General features: G+C 43.3%; 1 protein-coding gene across 2 annotated transcripts; it reads right to left on the bottom strand.

Annotated features, from left to right (window-relative positions):
- Window positions 1–676: 676 nt before the first annotated feature.
- On the bottom strand, window positions 677–20,564 carry LOC143571918 (GTP-binding protein At2g22870-like). Of its 2 annotated transcripts, XM_077057218.1 has the most exons (5): window positions 20,126–20,564; window positions 19,993–20,062; window positions 18,768–18,930; window positions 18,467–18,689; window positions 677–814 (listed from the first exon to the last, which is right to left on the bottom strand). In XM_077057218.1, the coding sequence occupies exons 1-4, from the start codon at window positions 20,514–20,516 to the stop codon at window positions 18,480–18,482; spliced, it is 834 nt and encodes a 277-aa protein (XP_076913333.1). In that variant the 5' UTR covers window positions 20,517–20,564; the 3' UTR covers window positions 677–814; window positions 18,467–18,479. The 2 variants fall into 2 exon arrangements, with proteins under 2 accessions (XP_076913333.1, XP_076913332.1); XM_077057217.1 differs by lacking the exon at window positions 677–814 and having other exon boundaries at window positions 18,271–18,689.
- Between the last annotated feature and the right edge of the window lie 1,451 nt (window positions 20,565–22,015).

Raw genomic sequence — 22,015 nt, 5'->3', positions numbered from 1 at the left:
AACTCGTATCTCTGTACTTTTTGCAAACCATTTCCATAATATTTCATGCTTTGGGCCTAGACTTTTTAAAATGCCATGTAGAGGTGGGCAAAAAACCCGGTTCCTCAGACAAATCGTACTTGCACCCACAAGAATCGGTTTCACCATTCCCATAAATTATTGCTATATTAACCTATCATTTTGAACTTTGCACAACATTCATAGTCTATATCTACACATGACTAATCATTAAGTTAATCCGCATAGTTCGTACATTATATAAGAAGCTAAAACACAATTGTTTTAATCACAATTATCTCAAACTCACTAGTATGTGCTTGTGTTGAGCACAATGCTTGTTTAACTATATGCATCCATTTAAGTAACTACATTAAAACATGTAGAAACGAATTGATCTCAAATTCTCAATTGCCAGCTTGCCCCATTAATTTAAAATAAAAAAATAAAATAAAATAACATCATTTAAAATTTAATTAACGAAATGAGGTTTAATTCAATTGCATCTCAAAGAAATTCAAGATATATATATAGATGGCTTTGTTAAAAGTTAAAACTTCCTTTTAAAGTTTTAACTTTAAAAAAAATAGGTTTATAAAGTTAAATACAAAAATATCATAATAATAATCGTTTGATTTTACGCACATCGAGTCGGGACACCAGTCTGTTCATAGTGCGGCAAACCAAAAACAGCCAACGAGCATGGGCCTATATTGCGACATGCGTAGGCCTCTTGTTCATTAGTTGCCTGTGAAATGGTTTAATTTTGGCTACAAATGCTCTAATAAGGATTCATTTTAACTCTTGTCAACAACTACTTCAAATTTATGATTCGGTTAATACTCTTAAGGGTTTTCACCTAAATTTACACTCTATTTAATTCTTTAAAACAAGATTAAACTATAGACTCGGTGAAGAGGTAGGTCCCAGCAGAGACCAGTTGGTCCCGCAAGACTCACCTTGAACAGGGACGTCTGCGCAAAGGCCATCTGCTCCCACAGGACCCACCATGCTCATAGAATCTTACGCGCAGTACACAAGCTGTACACGCAGGGAAAGCCTCCCAATGGTGAAGTACCCCGCCTGTTCCCGCAGTTGCGGATACAAGCCATCAGGGAAGGCTACCCGCAGACAGCAGGGCTACACGCACAAGACACTAGCTACTTCAGTAGTCACATGAAGGAATGAGCAAGGCGGGAACAATCCCGCCTAAATGAGCCAGTCTGATTCTGAAAGATCTTTTGTACTATACCTACCAAGGTATGGATAGGACAGACGATCTGACCAGAACAGCCCATGAGCCAATCACAGGGTGACAGCTCACCGACAACAGTGCGAGGAGGAACACCCTCTAGTACTGTTTGTCACTATTAGCCGCTGCCTACTCACCAACCCTTACTGTGGGGCATGCGCAGCCTACAGTTGGTGGAATAGTGTTACTGTTGGCCGTAACCTATTCACCAACCAGCATGGCCTGCGTACAATCCACAGTAAGTGGGACGTGCATAATCTACAGTTGGTGGAATAGTGCAGCCGACTTTGTTACTGTTGGCCGTAACCTACCCACCAACCAGTATGGCCTGTGCATAGTCTACTGTTGATTGAACAGGAATACTGTTCAGCTGGCTGTACCTTCTAGGAAACCTACCTTCGGCTATAAATACTCCAACATCTTGGAATGGTAGGATCATCTGCTATCCAGTTATCTAGCAATCTCTTAATATACACTTATATTCAGAGCAACCTAGTCTGATTCTCACGCCGGAGGGTGGTCACAAGGAGGAACCCCCCCCCCCTTCTCAGTGACGAGCTTACGGTGTTTGTTTTGCAGGTCTCCTGAAGAACAGCCTTCTCAGCTAGACCTCATCCGTGGGAAACATTACTTAACCCCCAGATTATCTATAATCTGTACCGGGTCACTTAGTGTTTCTTCATTGGCGCCATCCGTGCATAAAAGCTAGAACTATTTTAGTTTTTTCACAATTTCTGAAGAAATGGTTAACGTTACTCCGGTCCAAAGGCCTGTAACCGACCAAGAAACCCCGGTAACAACCCCAGCAACTGGGGGGAACACCGGCGGTTATACAATCCTTACGAACACTACCCCGACTACCCAAGCCGGGGCAAGTGGAGTAAATATTCCATTGGGGTTCACCGATACCCAACCGGAAAAACGAACGAAGGTCCCTCGCCAAACACTAGATCAAGTGAAGGCGTGGGCCGAAGCACGGCAAAGAGAATTCCAAGCCGAATTGGATGAACGCTTGCGTTCAGTTCAACAGGCTGACGAATTCACCAGTACTCGCCAACACCTCAATATGAGCAGTGACTGCGAGTACTCAGACGACGAGTTGGAGTCCGATACCGACGCGAACCCTCGCCATAAGGCGAAAGGGAAGCGTAAGGACACGGACGTCCAACCAAAAAGGAATTTTGGGGAAGCTTTTAAACCAATCGCGGAGAGAAACCCGCGTGACTTCTCCAAAACCTTTAGACCAACTGCTACAAATGCAGGAAGGTCAAAATTCGCAAGAGACATTGCGGAAGCAATCGCCCCGAGAAGTGCCAAACAAATGTCCAACATTGGCACTTATGATGGTCTATTCGACCCAGATGACCATCTGAACAGGTTCATTGCGGGGGCTACCGTCAGCAACTGGACGGAACCCACGTGGTGCTACATGTTCCAGATGACTCTGGTCGGAGCGGCCAGGGCATGGTTCGATCGTTTACCGATCCACCACATATATGACTGGGCGGACTTTCAGAACAAGTTCAGCCAGCACTTCAGCCAACAGAGGAAGTACACTGAAGAGCAGTGGACGATCCTCAACTGCGTGAGAGAGGAGGATGAATCTTTACTAGACTTCATCACTCGCTTCAACTCCAAAAAGCTTAGTCTCGGCAACATAAGTGAGGATCTGGTTCGCGCCGCCTTCATCCAAGGCGCCGAATACCCAGAACTTATCCGCACGTTGACGGGTAAGGATGGCATGCCATCAACTTGGGATGCCATCATGACGGCGGCAAAGCGCTTTGCCGAGACGGAAAAGCAACTGGGAAGGGATCTTCCCCAGAGTACACACCTCTACACGCAGAGGACAAGAGAGAACAATGTCCGGATCGCCCGGCAGAACAAAAAGAGGAGGCTAGGTATTTGGCAGTCAAGGGTAAACTTTGACACCTCATCCAGCTCTCGCCCTCTTGTTGGCGGAAGGGACAACACACACCCTTCAAATCGAAAACACCGGTGGACGCCACTCACGAAGAGCGTCACGGAGATATTTGCCACGGAAAAATTGCCATGGCCCAAAGCCCCATCGATCCGGCAGAAACCTAATGCGGATCAAAGCAAATCCTGTGATTTCCACGGGACAAAGGGTCATGGTACTGAAGAGTGCACATCCTTGAAGGATATTATTGAGACATTTGTCAAGGATGGAAGGCTTGCACATCTCGTGGCATCGATCAGGAAGGGAGGAAGGAATGACAACCGGTACAGAGGTAACAGACGGAAGCCCGTCGACATCAGCATCAACATGGTTCATGGCAAGGTCAGAGGAAGGAAAAGACAGGTGATAGAACCATGCGCGTGGAAGGAAGCTGAGGTGCGCTTCCCGCGAGTGCCAGGAGGCTCCAGCAAAGAAGGCCCCATCGTCATCAGAAGCCAGCTGGGGCACTACATCACTTCCCGCACTCTTGCTGACAACGGCGCTTCGTCGACAGTGATGTACAGGCAGTTCTTTGATAAGCTGGATGATGAAGACAAAGAACGCTTGGAAACGGTCTACGCTTCAATGGAAGGGTTTGACGGCAGTACAGAAACACCCCTGGGTATCCTATCTTTCCCCGTTACTCTTACTGATGGGAATCATTCACGCACAGAAGACGTGGATTTTGTCGTGATGAAAAAGCCACACCACACGTACGACATCCTATTTGGAAGAGACGGGATGGCAAGATTCAACGCCGTGGTATCTTCAGTCCACGGCATGATGGGATGGCCAACAGCTGAGGGTGTAGCAATGATCTCTGGCATTCCCCAGGTATGCATCGCATCTGTCTCATCTAAACCCAAACCGAAGAAGGCTAAACCAACCATCACTGAACCGGAAAAATGGGCCTTCAATGGCAAATACCCCGACCAGGCCGTTACCATTGGACCAACAATTGTTGATCCCATCCGCACCTTACTCAAGCGCTTACTGCAGAAAAACGCTGACATCTTTGCGTGGGCACCAGCTGACATGACTGGTGTACCCCGAAGTAAGGCGGAGCATAAGCTCAAATGCGATCCGGCTGTTACGCCAATCGTACAAAAGCGCAGAGTAATGGGGCCTGAACAAACTAACGCGTGTAGAACCCAAGTCAAGGAACTCCTTGACGCAGGCATCGTACGCGTTAGTAGATATCAAACATGGGTTGCAAATCCCGTAATGGTACCGAAGAATGACAAACAATGGCGCATGTGCATAGATTTCAAAGATTTGAACAAAGCATGCCCCAAAGATTGTTATCCGTTACCAGAAATTGATCTCAAAGTGGATTCGTTGGCACCATTTCGCCTTAAATGCTTCTTGGATGCGTATAAGGGGTACCACCAAATCCACATGGCCATTGATGACCAGGACAAAACCGCATTTCGGACGCCCGATGGTACATTTTGTTATAAAATGATGCCATTCGGACTTAAGAATGCAGGGTCCACGTACCAACGACTAATGGACAAAGAGTTTCATGCCCAAATCGGGAGAAACTTGGAAGTCTATATGGATGATTTGGTCATCAAAAGCCTCGAGCCTGAGGCGATGTTGAAATACATTGAAGAAACTTTCAACACGCTCCGAAAGATAAACATGAAGCTCAACCCGAGCAAGTGTTCATTTGGGATGGAAGAAGGGAAGTTCTTGGGAGTCATTGTTACTAAAGATGGCTTTAGAGCGAACCCTGAAAAGGTCGAAGCCATTGTTAAAATGGAATCACCTACCACCATCAAACAGGCTCAGACACTGAATGGGCGACTAGTCGCACTTAATCGCTTCTTGGCAAACCATGCGGATAAGTCGTTTCCTTTCGTGTCAACACTGAGAAACTGCTTGAAGAAAACGCACTTCCGCTGGACACCAGAAGCGGAAGCAGCTTTTCAGGAGATTCAGTCACGCCTGATCGAACTCCCAACACTTACAGCACCACAAGCGGGAGAGGAGTTAATCCTATACCTTTCCGCAACAGATAGAGCAACCGGGGCAGTCCTGCTAGTAGAACGAAAGGGCATCCAGATGCCAATCTATTATGTTAGCCGTGTACTAACAGACGTAGAAACCCGGTACTCTACCCTTGAAAAATTAGTCTTAGCACTTATACACGCTTCACGCAGGTTAAGACGATATTTCCAGGGCCACCCAATCACCATTCTCACCAACTTCAAACTCTCAAATGTTCTAGGCAAACCCGAATTATCGGGACGTCTAGCCAAATGGGCAATTGAATTGGGAGAATATGCAATTAAGTAGAAGCCAAGACCAGCCATAAAGGGCCAGGTCTTGGCCGATTTTATTGCAGAAGTCCCCGCTTCGCGGGAAAAAGAGTGCCAGGAGGAGGCTCAACCCTCCCCAGCACAGGACGTCAATGATGTCTGGCGACTCTACACTGATGGAGCAGCCAGTAACGAGGGTTCAGGCGCAGGGTTAAAATTAACCAACCCAGCGGGCCAAGAATATACTTACGCTATTCGGCTGGACTTTCCAAGTACGAATAACGAAGCCGAATATGAAGCATTCTTGGCCGGTTTGAGAATTGCGCGTAAGATGGGAGTGAAAAACTTGGAAGCCCACGTGGATTCCATGCTGGTGGCCAACCAAATAAATGGAACATACACGGCTGTGAACGACACCATGGCCCTGTACCTCGCCCAGGCAAAAACCCTTATGCGTGATTTTAGTGATTGTAAAGTCATACACGTCAAGCGCAGCGAAAACAAATCTGCGGATGCGTTAAGCAAGCTTGCATCACTAGCCTTCACCCACCTGGGAAAGGACATCCGCATTGAACTCCTCGAAGCGCCATCAGTCCCGCACAAGGAAATTTGTGTCATCCAAACCAGTACAGAAACGTGGATGACACCAATAATAAATTACCTTGCAGCAGGAATACTACCAGAGTCAAAAACACAGGCAAGAAAACTACGCTGTAAAGCACTGAATTATCAACTCGTCAATGACATCCTTTACAGACGTAACTTTCTTGGCCCACTCTTGAGATGCGTGGACAACCAAGATGCCGACTACCTCCTAAGGGAAGTACACGAAGGCATCTGTGGGGTACACGCAGGTCCCCGCGCTGTTGTAGCCAAGCTAAACAACGCGGGATACTTTTGGCCGGGGATGCATACGGATGCACTGGCATACATCAGAAAATGCAGGTCTTGCCAGCTTTACGCACCTAACACGCATCGCCCAAAAAACGAACTGGTTCCAGTCACTTCTTCGTGGCCATTTCAGAAGTGGGCCATCGATGTGACAGGCCCATTTCCTACAGCAGCAGGAAATGTTCAGTTCCTAGTGGTAGCCATCGACTACTTCACCAAGTGGATAGAAGCAAAACCTTTAGCCCAAACAACCGCAAAGCATATCAAAAAATTTATTTGGGAATTTATAATTTGTCGTTTTGGACTTCCACAGAATTTGGTGAGCGATAACGGCACCAACTTTGCTGACAAAAAGCTACAACAGTGGCTAAAAGAACTTCAAATCACCCACACCTTTACCTCAGTGGCACACCCGCAAGGAAATGGTGAGGTGGAAAGAGCAAATAAAAGCATCGTCGAAGGCATAAAGAAAAGACTCTTGAAACACAGATCCGGCTGGGTGGACGAGCTTCCGCACGTCCTTTGGGCAAACAGAACGTTGAAGAAGGCCAGTACGGGAGAAACCCCGTTCAGCCTCACTTATGGCACTGAAGCCATGGTCCCGGTCGAAATTGGTCTACCCTCACCAAGGGTCTTGAGTCAGCCAGAAGACAATGATGCGGAAAGACGGTTGGATCTTATGCTAACCGAGGAACGCAGAGACTTAGCCGCAGTGCGTGAAGAGAACTACAAACGACAAATGCAAAAGTACTACAACACGCGGGTAAAACTCTGCAACTTCAAGGAAGGAGACTACATACTGCGTAACAACGAGGCTTCGAACCAATAACGCCCAGGAAAGTTGGCCCCGGTCTGGGAAGGACCATACGTTATCAAACAGGTTCTGGGAAAGGGCGCATACCGGCTCGAAAGGCTCGATGGCACTCCCATCCCAAGAACATGGAATGGAGCTCAATTACGCAAATGTTATATGTAGATCAATTCCAAAACTTGTAAAGAAAAGGCCAAGAGCCACTTCTAATGGAAATGATTCTCCTTTCATAATGTGTTTACCTTTATCCTTATGAACTCCCCACTGGTGCCGGTATTTACCGCATAAATGGGGAGAAGTAAGTCGTTACGTGTGGAAGGCGGCAAAACCCGCATAAACACGACGTTAAAAATAAGGGAAACCTACACGCAGGTATGATGTAAGTAAAGTTTAGCCATCTTTGTAAGTGCAAGTGACGGTCTTATCCGCACAATCACAAATAAGGAAGCAAAACTTCAAACTATCATCTACCACGTTCAAAGGTTATCCTAAAAAAAAAAAAAAAAAAAAAAAAAAAGGAAAACCTACACGCAGGTCAGGTATGGGTAAAGTTTAGCCATCCTACCAAGTGCAAGTGACGGTTCTACCCGCACAATCACGAAAGAGGAAGCAAAACTTTAACCCACTATCAACCACGTTCAAAGGTTAACTTATCCTAAATACTTAGAAATTTCGAGGAAAAATGAGGAAAACCTACACGCAGGTCAGATGAAGGTTAAAGTTTAGCCATCCTACCAAGTGCAAGTGACGGTTCTACCCGCACAATCACGAAAGAGGAAGCGAAACTTTAACCCATCATCAACCACGTTCAACAGGTTAACTTATTCTAAAACACTTGGAAAATTGCTAACTTAAACTAAGTCATGAGTTTATAAAGCAAGGAATCTAAAGAAGGAAATAACAATCTTATCCGCAAAAAGATTTATATTTCAATGATATATTACAAGAATGGCCGGGTTACTACCCGCCTAAAAGAGTAAATCTATACAAGTCTATCTTAGCAATGGAAAGGGATCTTCAGGGTCAAGCTTCAGGGCCGCTTCCACTTGGACCCGCTCCGTCAGAAGAACGGGGTGGTTCGAGGAAAGCTTTGAGGACAGCTAACCCATCATCAGCAACAGCTACTTCGTCCACCTTTTCCACCACTGGATGCGGGAAGGCGGCGTATTGGTTCAATGCTTGGTCATAAATGGCTTCGGTATCCACATTGAACAAAGGGAAGTTGGAAGGCGGGACGCCTTTCTTAACAAACCCTAGACCAAGCAAGAAGCCGGCCTTTTCCCCATCCTCATGAGAAGCGTTGAGGGCTGCGCTCATAGCATCATCATAAGAGGTCTCTGAAAAGACCCGACGCACAACCTACAAAGAAAAAATACAAAGTATTAGAACCTTTTCTCTTACAGAGAAAAGCGTGAAGACAAAGCTAAACATACCTGAGGCAACGCTTCTCGAAGAAGCCATTGGAGGGCAGCTTGAGCTTCGTTATGGGCGCGTTCGGCTTCGCTCTTGTTAAGGTTGGCAAGTAAAACTTCCTTTGCGGCAGCCTCTTCGACGCCCTTAAGCTTCCTCTCGGTGTGGTCAAGCACCCCCCTCTGGTCCAGGATTTCCTGGAGTTTCTTGGCATCTTCCATTGCCAAGGCATCATGAGCGCGTTAGAGAGCCTCTAATTTGGCCTTGAGCTCCTCATTCTCCACACGCAAAGGCTCAGCAACGGCTTCAGCCTTGCCAGCCCTCTCGGTTGCCTTTCGCGCAGTCTCCCTGGCCGGCCGAAGCTGTTCATTCACAGCTTGGGCAGCCTTGGAGCGGGCCTCGAGTCGCGCCTGAACTTCAACCTCGAGGGCCTTGAAGGCCTTCTCCTTGTCGGCGGCAGCTGCCACCAGCTGTTGGTTCTCCTCCCGAAGAGCACGCGCCTCAGATACGTCCTTGGCGCGAGCTGCTTTCAACTTGTCGTTTTCACGACAAAGCAGCTCGACGCGCGGCTGCATCCGGGCCTGGAGAACCCGAAGCTCATTGGTTAGCCTACCCTCCTGGTAGCTAACCATGGCTTCCCCCAACGCACCCGGGGGAGCAGCGTGGCGAGCCTAGTCCACGCACTCCACAGGTGTGCGAAGGGTTGTTCCTCGGCGAATGTTCCATCGTGGAACATACACTTCATTGGAATCCGACACTGCAAAAGAAACAAAAGCAGTAAGGAAAAGATGATAAAAAACATAAGGGAAAAAGAAAGGAACCCTACGCACCTGTAGGGTCAATGACAGGCCGATAGCCGTCAAACCCATCACCTGAACCTAAAGGAAATCCATCCAACAGGTCAGGCAGACGGGAAGGTGGCAAAGATCGGCGGGAAGCCCTGCGCGTACCTGATGGTCCGGCCGTCGGTGCCAGTGGCGCGGGCATGGTGGCAGCCGCCGTGGTCGCCGCCGCGGTCGCCGCCTCATCAGCAGCAGTAACCGCCGGCTCCGTGAAGGATGCTGTAAAAATCGCACTCACGGCCGGCGGTGACGTCATCTCGGCCGGAACAGTTGGCTCAAAGGAATGAGCAACTGGACCAGCGGATGCAGGCGCAGGCGCCTGGGTCGATGCCTCAGGAAGGCTGACCGAGCCTACCGTCATTGGCGGGGAGGTACTCCCCTGCGTTTCACCCCGGAGTGCGTCAACATCCACGCCTGCATAAAGAAGAAAGTGTTAGATAAATTTATGAAGTAATAAATCTACAAAGACAACTATGATTGTACTTACGGGTTTTCTTGACCCTGAACGTACGGACGGGCGGGGAGGAACCCAATGGAGCCGGCCTCTTGGTACCGGTCACCGTCGTCTTCGTCGGTTCTCCGGAGGTAACGGTCGTAGCCTCCGGAGCAGTGGTCTTCTCACCACCAGGCTTCCCCGCCACCTCTTCACTATCTGACTCCGAGTCAGATAGAACCACCGGACCAGCCGTGGAGGCCTTCTCCTTCCCTTTCCCGCCGGCAGCAGCTTTCTTCTTCCGCACCAGTGGAGGAGCATCTGAGGATTCCTCAGAAGAAGACAGGTCAAGAATTCCAACAGCGGGTACAGCATTGAGGGATTGAGGAAAGAATATCGCCTTACCTGGCCGCCGGTGGCTCAGGATCTCGTGGCCCAGCGGATAGACCTCCACAAAGCGATCCGCCGTTTGCTCCAGGATGGGCAACTCGCCCTCGTCCAGAGCACGAGTACCCATCCGCGCGGGACCGTCAGTTTCCCGCGGGAACAGAAGCGACTCCAAATTATTTCCCTCTGAAAGAAAAGAAACAGTTAGAAGACAAACATGTATCAAAAAGAAAAGACAAGACATACCATAGGGAATAGAGTTCAAACCGTATTCGAGAAGGATGGGAACCTGAGACGCATCTTTCCACACCCGGCTCATCCCTAACATAACCATCCCGGATTCCGCAAACCGGTAAACCGGAGATTGGATCCGGGATATCTTCGAAAACCATTCCGCCTCCTGGTAGTTGGGGGCGTGAAGGCTCGGTATCGCTTGGCCATTTTTAAACTTCATGGCAAGGGGGATGGCGCGGGCAGAAATGTAGAAGAATTCCTGCTTCCACGCGCGAAGACTGCGCTCGGTGTCGCAAATCTTCAGACCCTTAATGCGGGTCGTCAGGGTGTACCACCCCTGGATGCACCTCCAGGTATAGAAGGTCATCAGGCGGTCCACATGGGGCTCGATGCCCAAAATCCGGCACACCCACTCAAAATGGCGAATCTTGGCGATCGCCATGGGGTGCAGCTCGGTCAAATGAACACCGTGCCTCTCAAGGACACGGTAAACAAATTTTGTCAATGGGAATCTAAGATTCCCATAGACAAAAAATGCAGCATAAACCCCGATCTTGCCTCTGGGGGCATCGTACACGGTCTGGTGGGATTCAGGAAACTCAGGCTCGAGATGATCGAGCATGAACTTCCTGACAACATACCGGTACTGATCGCCGGGCAGAGCACACTGGCACTCACCAGCAGTACCCCTGTCGTCAGCTATAGCTTCAGCATCACGAGAGGACATCTTGCAGAGGAAGAAGAGAGCGATTTCGAGAGAATGCTCGATTGAATAAAGGAGTATTCGCCGGAAATCGCCTTAAAGATGAAGAGTGAAAAGTGTGAATTGCAAATAACCCTCTCCCCCTTTATATAGTAATCGCAATTAATGCGGTGAATTTAATGCGAATGAGAGAGAAATCAAAGGTGCAATGAAACTATGACACGTGGCAAAAAGCAAGCTGGCAACAGCTGTTGAAAGGACGTATGCCAGTAATTTCGCGGCCACGCGCCCGAAAAATCACGCCCACGCGCCTGAAAAAGCGACTGGAATGACCATGTTCTGTCACGTCACCATAACTTCCTGCACGTCCTGACACAGTCAGAAGAAACCGTCGCACGACGTTTCAGATGTTTGGACTGTTCTTATCCTTACCAACCTTTCGAATTTCAAAATTCAAAATTCAAAAAGATTCAAAAGTAAGCGGGAAAATACCCCTTACCTTGGCAACCAAGTAACCATAAGACGGATGCGGGTACAGTGTTAAGGCAAAACCTTCCACATACCTAGCACCCGCAGGGAATTGAAGCCAAGAATACCCCGGCAACAAAGTAACTATAAGACGGGTGCGGGTACAGTGTTAAGGCAAAACCCTTCACGTACCTAGCACCCGCAGGGAATTGACGCCAGGGGTACCTTGAAAGTAAAGTAACCGTAAGACGAGCGCGGGTAAAGTGTTAAGGCAAAACCCTTCACATACCTAGCGCTCCGCAGGGAATTGAAACCAAGAAGGATCTTCTGGGCAATGCTTGTGGAAACGGAAATAACATCCCCGCATAGCGGGAACGTCGAGAACTACATTGTTTGAGGCTCCAGGATGGAATTGGTGGTTTAAACATAATTGATCACTATGTTCAAAACCACTAAAACCTCAAGGAGAATCCACACAAGTGAGACTCAACGCTCCTGACTTGCGAGAAGGTTACATACCTACCCGCATCATACCCAAAGATCAAGCAAAAAAATCGGGAATTTTTGCAAGTGACATTAGGAAACCCGCGGGAAGAATCCCCACGGAGAACCTTAAAACTAAAAACCCTTTTCAAAACCCCTTGCTTAAAGTCCAAAAGTTCACCTCACTTTATTAAACATTCATGAGAAGAACATTGGACTGGGGGGACTTGAAGAGGTAGGTCCCAGCAGAGACCAGTTGGTCCCGCAAGACTCACCTTGAACAGGGACGTCTGCGCAAAGGCCATCTGCTCCCACAGGACCCACCATGCTCATAGAATCTTACGCGCAGTACACAAGCTGTACACGCAGGGAAAGCCTCCCAATGGTGAAGTACCCCGCCTGTTCACGCAGTTGCGGATACAAGCCATCAGGGAAGGCTACCCGCAGACAGCAGGGCTACACGCACAAGACACTAGCTACTTCAGTAGTCACATGAAGGAATGAGCAAGGCGGGAACAATCCCGCCTAAATGAGCCAGTCTGATTCTGAAAGATCTTTTGTACTATACCTACCAAGGTATGGATAGGACAGACGATCTGACCAGAACAGCCCATGAGCCAATCACAGGGTGACAGCTCACCGACAACAGTGCGAGGAGGAACACCCTCTAGTACTGTTTGTCACTATTAGCCGCTGCCTACTCACCAACCCTTACTGTGGGGCATGCGCAGCCTACAGTTGGTGGAATAGTGTTACTGTTGGCCGTAACCTATTCACCAACCAGCATGGCCTGCGTACAATCCACAGTAAGTGGGACGTGCATAATCTACAGTTGGTGGAATAGTGCAGCCGACTTTGTTACTGTTGGCCGTAACCTACCCACCAACCAGTATGGCCTGTGCATAGTCTACTGTTGATTGAACAGGAATACTGTTCAGCTGGCTGTACCTTCTAGGAAACCTACCTTCGGCTATAAATACTCCAACATCTTGGAATGGTAGGATCATCTGCTATCCAGTTATCTAGCAATCTCTTAATATACACTTATATTCAGAGCAACCTAGTCTGATTCTCACGCCGGAGGGTGGTCACAAGGAGGAACCCCCCCCCCTTCTCAGTGACGAGCTTACGGTGTTTGTTTTGCAGGTCTCCTGAAGAACAGCCTTCTCAGCTAGACCTCATCCGTGGGAAACATTACTTAACCCCCAGATTATCTATAATCTGTACCGGGTCACTTAGTGTTTCTTCACTCGGTTTCGTTCTGAATGGAAGAAAGAGTGGATGATGAGATGCAAAAGCTTAGATATAATGGGAAATGTGATGTAAAAGATTTCTTTTAAAAATGAATAAAAGCTTGGATATAATGGGAAAACTGATTTTTAACAAAGTTAATGAATTTGAAAATTCTCGATAATACACTAATTGATAAAATATTCTTACGTGTGTATGGTATTTTTGGGGGCTTATAGACCCGTGAAAGACGTGTTTGCCGAATAAATATTTCGTCAAAGACGTGTTTAGAGGGACAAAAGTAGAATCTTATAGTATTTTGGGAATTTTTCCTATAATTTACTATGTGAAACATTTCTTTTTTAAAAGTTTATATATCTATAAGCTATGATACTTTTAAAAATCTTTTTTGAATACTAATTTAGATTTTTATCTTAAAGTTTTAAACATGCTGAAAATGCAATTAAGTTTTTTATTGACATGAACAGTAGAAAGATAGAATACAAGAATACAAAAGATGTTCAATTTCCAAGCTCTGAAATAGTGTTTAAAGCTGGTTTCCATTGTCTTCCTCCACCATCACTTTGATGCTGTTTCCTTCCCCCATGTCCTCTTCTTCTGCTCCCATTCTGCACTTGTCAAACACCATTTACAATCCAAATATATTTACAAAAACAAACTCATTACAATATATATAAAAGCCATAAATATATGTAGTGTAATGACTATCATGCCATGCCATGCCATGCATGTCATGATGAACAAACACATGGCTTTGCATACTCTACTAACATGGTGACTCTCATTTAATTATATATATTTCATTTATTCTAATTCTTATTCTTCAAATGAAACAATTTAATATTAAACAACTTGCTTATTGAATTCACTTTACCAATAATTTGAAAAATATAAAAAAATATTTAGTGAAGTAAGGCCATGTTTATAAGTGCCCTCTGCATGTTTCAGCCTTTGAGCTAAGGCTGAGGGGTGTGGGGGCTCTAATGGGGGCTTTAGTGGGTGCTCCAGCCAATAATATTATGACGTGTGGCAGAGAGAGAAACTGGATAAGGGGGGTGTTGGAGCCCCCGTTGGAGCCCCTGGCCCTGGTGTGGAGGGGCTCCAGCAGGGGCTCCAGCGAATTTTTTTTTTATTTTTTTATAAATATATTCAAACAACGTATTATTAAAAAAACTCATAAATTATTAAAAAAACACACATTAATAAAAAAACACATTAATATCTAAAATTCAAATTACAAAAAAAAACATACTAAAAATTAAACAAACAATAATACTTAATAATAACACTAATCTAATACAAGATCATCGGGTCGCCTCGCCCACAAATGTTCAACCAACTCATGTCGAAGAACCCCGTGTATCTCACGGCTCTTGATATTTGCTATGTTATGAAGTCTTTGTTGATCACTGATTGTGGACGGTTGCGGCGGAATGTCACCTTGGTAGTTTTGGCAGATAGCTTTGCCCTCGTCTTCTAACGTCATGTTGTGTAGGATCAGACACGTGTAGACGACGTCCGTTATCCTCTCCCGAGTCCAATAACATATCGGGTTCGCCAGTACATAATATTGTTTTTAATAGCTCCAAAAGCTCTTTCAATATCTTTTCTAGCAGACTATTGCTTCTTCGTAAAATACTTCCGTTTGTCGGCGATTGGATCTGTAAAAGCTTGAACTAACAAAGCTCATTCGTTGTAAATACCATCGACCAGATAGTACCCATACTTGAAGAGTTCTCCATTTGCAACAAAAGATTGAGGTGGTTCAACCCCGTCGATAAGGTCGTTGATCAAATGTGACTGATCGATAACATTAAGGTCGTTATTTGACCCAGCAACACCAAAAAAAGCATGCCAAAACCAAAGATCATGTGACACCGCCGCCTCAAGTATAAGGGTCGGCCCTTCATGATCACCACGGTGGAACTGACCTCGCCAGGCCGTTGGACACATAGCTCATCCAACATGCGTACAATCGATGCTACCTAGCATCCCAGGAAAACCATGTTTTTCTGCGTGCACCTCATATATGCGTTGGATGTCATACATTGTAGGTTTACGCAGATATCTCCGAGCGTAAATCGATATGACTCCTACGTATATAAAATAATCTATAAACATATAATATATATTACAAAATGTAATAAATATTTAATAAAAAATAAAATTAATGTTTTTTACCTTGGCAGAAAAAATGAAGGGATTCACGTGCAACCCTTTTCGACATCTGTAAATACTCATCCAAAGCGTCCGACGAGATGCCGTACGCTAATTGACGGATAGCAGCCGTGCATTTTTGAAGAGGGGTAAAACCGGGGAGACCCCTAGCATCCTCCCTTTGTTGAAAAAAGGGATACCGTGCCTCTAAATCACTTGCTATACGCATGAACAATTGTCTGCTCATTCGGAAACGAGTTCGAAAATCCGACTCCTCGTATACCGGTTGAGGGCTAAAATAATGCCTAATCAAAGTATCGTTAGCACCCGATCGATCACGATCACGAGGTGGTGCTCTAACCCTCGGGACTCGAGGTTGATGGGCTTGATTTTGCAAGAGATCGACCACGGTTGCGGTCAAAACTCCCCCTACATGAAGAAGCAAATCATCCTCTTCGGAGGAGTCGGAATCAGACGAGTACCACGACATTTTTTTTAAAAAAATTTGAGAAGATGAATTGATTTTGGGTGAAGGTTTGAAGTTGTGGTATAAAAATGGGATGAAATGAGGTATTATATAAAAAAAACGTTTTTTTTAATTAAATAAGAGCCAACGGCTCTTTGAAACACCACCAACGGCTCTTTCTCCCTTCCCAATGTCACTTTACGCCATCCTCAGCCGCTAACCAGCTTGCGCCTGCTTTGTTTTTCGTGCTCGCGCCCCGATAGCGCCCCTCTCGCGCCCCGGTGGTGTGGTGCTAGCGCCTGGGGGCGCGAGCGGAGGGGCTCTAGCGCCCCCGTTGAAGCCCCACACCCCTCAGCCTAAGAACTACTACCACTTTATCTTTTAATATCCCAAGATGAGGATGACATGGTACCAGCTTATTTTCATTATTTTAAATATTTTTTTAAGATCTGTTTCACCAATGCTTAACTTGGGAATTGAAATGTCATCAGTCTACTCTAAACCTTCAATAATCAGTGGTAAATTATGAAACTCTAAGTATAATAATAATAATAATAATAATAATAATAATAATAATAATAATAATAATAATATCGAAACAATGAAACCAATTTGTATTGTTGTAAATTTCATAATTTATGACGTTTGAGTGCACAATCAAAAGGACATGGACTAGAAAGATATGAATGTTATAAAAGTTCCAACAAACTTTTATCACCATATATATTTTGCAACTTCAACCAGAAATTAATTACTTTTTATTTTCAAAATGGCCGGGTTAAAAAGATATGCCCCAATGGTTTCAACTAATTAATATGTCATTAAAAATATTATCGAAACCTAAAATGTTGTGGTAAGCCAGTTCTCCTATGTTCAAACTACAGAATATATATAGGAGAATTGTCAGCAAACAAGCTAACCACAAACATTTTAGGTTCCGTATTATCAGTTACCTTGAGCAGGAGCACCGGGCGTGTGCTTGATCTTGTTCGTAACCTCAATGAGTCCTCTATCCATTAATAACCTCCCGAGCTTCATGCACTTGTTGGCAGCAAATTCTTTCAAAACATCTGAAAGACTATTAATTTCAACAACAAAACTAACTCGTAATAAATATATAATTAACCAATTAATTAAGGTGGTTAATAATTACTAAGTAAGTACCTTGGTAGGTGATAAGGTGATAAACTTGACCGATAAGCAAAGTGTGATGGGGTTGAAGAAGCTTCAGTTGCTTCTTATTCACCACTGGCAATGATCCATTGTTGTTGTTAATGGGTAGTAGTAGTAGTAGTTGTGCAACGTAGTGACCTGGATAGGAGTTCATAACGTCACGAGCAGTGAGCGATGAGCTGTAATTAAACATGTCTACTTTGTATCCAGTTGGATGCACAATGACCACCGTCGCCGCTTGACAGTTACCCATGGTTAGATCAGATCAGAAGCCTGCTAGTAGTGTTTAAACTTTAAACTATATAATATAATATAATACAGCAGAGATGAATGAGAATGAAATGTGTACGTGCAGAGGCAATTAATTAATGGATGATCAGTATAGCCCGGGTGGGATTATATATTCAGATATATATATTTATATATAGTTTTTTTTTCTACAGTATTTCATTAAATGTAAACAAAAGACAATTAAGAAGGTGAGTCCCTCGTTTTAGTCTTATTTTAATTGTTGTGATTTTCATTTGTTCATTTGTTCATTTGGGCTTTAGTTTATTCGTTTGAAAAGTCCTTCTTCTGTTTTCATTGAAATAACTAGCTGCAACTGGTGGAGTTTTGTTTTCACTAAACGGGCCTATCAGGGACTCATTGGATGATTAAGGAGGCAACTCCCGCATTCTAGTCTTCTATTACTCCTTCTGGTTTCCATTCGTTCGTTTGAGCTTCCATTTGTTCGTTTGAAAAACGTCAGCTTCCCTTTTCACTGAGCTGGGCTAGCCATGATTGGTGGGATTTTGTTTTCACCGAACAAGGTTATCTGGGACTCGTGAGATGATTAAGAAGGTGAGTTCCTTCAGATGAACTTTGGCCAATCCACAATTACAGGCAATGATCACCCTTATATTGGTGTCATTGTTTTCGCTCACTTGGTTGGTTTTTATGTTCTGTAATAATAAAACTAGCATTGTAGATTATGAAAATATGATCATTTATAGTTGATATATACAGTCCAATATATCATAGTTGATATGCTGATGGTAAACAAGACAAAACAACCAAAATTACATATAGTATACAAGACAACTAAAAAGTTCATATATAACCGCGACTATATTAAACAATGAACATCCATCAAATACAAGATTCTTTTATGAAAAAAGATGTGAGCTTCTTATCGAGTATTTTTGAACCGGTGAGTCATACCTATGATTTAGAAGTCTTGACGGTAAACACTTGAGCAAGTCATATGTTGTTACGAACCTTTAAGATCATGTGCCATATTACCTTCTTTAGTAGACTAATTATCCCAATAGTTCCGAAGCTGTGACATATGCAAAAGAAGCTCATCTCGACCCAGGCCAGTCGCGCTGCTAGTCATTATCCATGGCGGATGAATCTTATAATTCTCTTTAATAAGTTCTTGAAAACTCTTAATGTTTTCATCTGGTCGTTTTCCTTTACTATTCTTCACTTTATCACATTTTGTGAAGACAATTGTCATTGGAATCTAAAAAAGAACGAATCAATAGGATGTAAAATGTATAACAATATTATATAAAGAATGTAAATAGGAACCGAATCATACGTTGTTTCTTCCAAGCCAATTAGCACAATCGAGGTCAATCTTTTGAGGCGGGACACTTGCATCAACAAGAAGTAAAACGCTTACTAACGATTCTCGGTTTAGAAAGTAACCTTTTGTGAACGATGACCAATCCATTCGTGCAGATTCTGGGGCGTTAGCAAAGCTGCACGGTCCAACAAATATAAACTTGTTCAAATTGTATGATTTAGAAAGTGTCAACAACTAATATATTAAAACTAATATCTAAATCTTGTTTGTTTATATAGCAAATCAAGTTCTTTATTGCATCATGTTATTTTAACTTAAAGTAAATAATCATTATTAGGTACAAATGACCATGTTGGCTAACATTTTTACCAAAGTCAATTGTTTAGGATTTAAACTTTTTGGTAGGTGAGTGCATGGGTCAGTTTTGGGCTAAAACCAAACTACAAACCAAAATCTCGGTTTTTAAGTTTTTGAAAACCATTGGGTTTCGGTTTTACCATACGAGCCTAGAGTTTTTGGGCTGAGAATTCTTTTTGGCCAAATAATGTATTTGAGCGTAAGCTTTTTTGTTAACTAATGATTAATTGATTATTATACATTTGAGCTAAAACTTTTGTGCTACTGTATTTACAAAATTCTTACAAATTACTTAACATTGAAAGTTAAAAATGAAAATCCATACATCTGGTTCGGTTTCTACGGTTTTAATTACGTGCAAAACTGAAACCAAACAAAAAATTTAGTTTTTACGAAACATATAACCAAAGCCTCGGTTTTTGTTTGTGTTCAGTTATTTCGATTTCATGCACACCCATAGATTTGGTCTACAGTTCCATTTTGGTGATTTCACAGTAAGTAGTAAATAGTTAGGAGGCAGGCCATTGTATTGAAAGATGAATCAACTATAACATTTTGATGGTTCAAGTTAGGGGTGTGCGTGGTGCGGTTCTGGGCTAAAACCAAACCGAAAACCAAAACTTCGGTTTTGGTTTTTTCGGTTTCGGTTTTTTGGTTTTTGTTTTGGTTTCGATTCGTTTTCGGTTTTGCCAGTTGAGCTTGAAAATTTTAGGCCGAAATAAAGTTGGCAAAAAATAATGAATTTAGCCATTTAGGTATAAATAATTTTGTTAATGGTACAATAATAGACTATTATACATTTGATAAAAAATATTGGAGTTACATGTTTATTAAATTCTTATAATTTACATATTTACTTTACTTGATAGTTAATACTTACCCGTATCCAGGCAAATCAACAAGGTACCAGCTTCGATTCACCAAGAAATGATTGATCAATTGAGTCTTACCTATAAAATTTCAATAACCCAATTAGTTATTAATAATCAATCAATCAATTTTAAAAATGTAACCTGGTTTTTTGGAAGTTAATGCGACTTCTTTCTTCCTGACTAATGAATTAATTAACGACGATTTGCCGACATTAGACCGACCCAGCATGGCGAATTCGGGTCGGTCGTCTTTGGGGCAGTCTTTGGGGCGAGCACTGCTTCCGACGAACTGGACCTCTTTGACCTTGGAATCACCGGCGTAAGGTCCGAGCACGATGTTGGAGCCGGGTAAGATGGTGGTTTGGGTGACTTCATCTGGGGTTATTCCTGGTGGGATGAAGAGGATGGTTTGGGTGAATTTGGCGAGTTTGGGGGTTTTAGTGGCGGCTGAGTGAGATGTGACGGTTCTGAAACGGAGTGAAGAGAAGCGAGGGGTTAAGAGACCAAGTCTCGCCGCCGGCAGTAGTAACATTGTTTGGTTGTATGAATACCAAAACTCAAATGTACGTTTGTTTGGATAATTAAAGAGAAAACATGCGATACGATAATTGCTTAACAACGTATAATAATGAAAGAATATTTGAATTTTATGAAATCGATCCGTAAAATCACATCACAAAATCTTGAAAACGTCAATATATATCCAATTAATCATTGGTTCACCGAAATAAACATTTTTGGATTGTTAAGCGTTCAATATATTTATTTTTCTTCACCAAAACCGTTTTTGAGCGTTTTAGTTTTTGGCTGAGCGTTTTAGGTTTTTGGTTGAGCGTTTATTATTTTTTCCTTTGAGCGTCTCGCGTACCTATTGTACGTTAAGGTATTATCGTAAAGTATCTCAACCCAATATAAATTTATATTTTAGTTGGAAAAATCTAGAAAATTCTTAAAAGTACGGTACCCATCTAAAAATTTTGAAATATTTGATACCGAAAACGTTCATCCTTAGCTAAAAGTGTCATGCAATAGCTAACATAGTTAGGATTGTGTTAGTTTGAGAATGGTGGAAGAACATCAAAGACTTCAAAGTTAAGAGGGGTGGGAAACATTTCGTTTGTTAGGACTTGGGAGTGCTTCCTAAATAAAAGTGTGTACTAAACGAAATAACTGACCGTTAGGTTTTATGCTTTTTAAATTACTGGATTTTTGGTTTGGTTTTGTTATGACCAAAACCAAAATAAGCAAACCGTAACAAAAGGTATGGCGATTCTGTTGATACTTTTACCGATTCTTGTTTTAACTTTTATCCCGACTTCATATATGTAATTTGTATTTTGTTTTTGCTTTTGTTTTCACAAAAAAGTCGAAAGGAAATACATAGGCATACGGGAAATTGTTCTTTTGTTGATTGTTCGTAGAGCTGTTCACGAGCCGAGCCGAACCAAGCGAAGGCTTGCTCGTTGCTTGGCTCGTTTACAACCGAACCGAACGGTTAAAATTCGAACCGAGCGAAAACCGAAACGAGCCAAAATCGAATCGAGCATTTTTCGAATGAACTTTGAATTACCGACATAATTTTAAGTGAAAGAATTCAAAACACAAAAACACATCACAATCACCCCGGATGCTTTCAGTCTTTAGACAAATGGCTATCCTGTGAATCTACAAGTAGATCACCGGACCAAACATATACAAGTATATGTTCTTCAAACTTGAGCAACCGACATAATTTTAAGCGAGAGTGAAGTTTGAAAGACATAGATAAAACATTTATAACTTAAAATTTTTATTTCTATTAACACACACACACTCTTTTTGAATTTTTTAATTTTCTCCCCCTTAATTTGTGCAAAAACTTTTATGTACAAATTTAACCTCAAAAAGACTCAATCGTCGAAACGAAGTATTTAATAAAAATGAAATGTGATAGTCAACCAACTGATGTACTATCATTTCTCATGTACGTTCAAGTCATTTTCTCATTTTTGAGAAACTAAATACACTATACTTTTAAAACTATACGTGAAC

This window comes from Bidens hawaiensis, unplaced genomic scaffold (genome assembly GCF_021521415.1).
Source record: "Bidens hawaiensis isolate Kalapana, Puna unplaced genomic scaffold, B.hawaiensis_p1.1 tig00025623_1, whole genome shotgun sequence".
Lineage (NCBI taxonomy): Eukaryota > Viridiplantae > Streptophyta > Magnoliopsida > Asterales > Asteraceae > Bidens > Bidens hawaiensis.
This window is presented reverse-complemented; position numbering and strand designations above follow the sequence as displayed.

Coding starts and splice junctions, on each gene's coding strand:
- LOC143571918 (XM_077057218.1), bottom strand. CDS start 20,516: ATGTTACTACTGCCGGCGGCGAGACTTGGTCTCTTAACCCCTCGCTTC. Junction 18,931..19,992: donor GTTGATTTGCCTGGATACGG/GTAAGTATTAAC, acceptor TGGACCGTGCAG/CTTTGCTAACGCCCCAGAAT. Junction 18,690..18,767: donor ATTGGCTTGGAAGAAACAAC/GTATGATTCGGT, acceptor GTTCTTTTTTAG/ATTCCAATGACAATTGTCTT.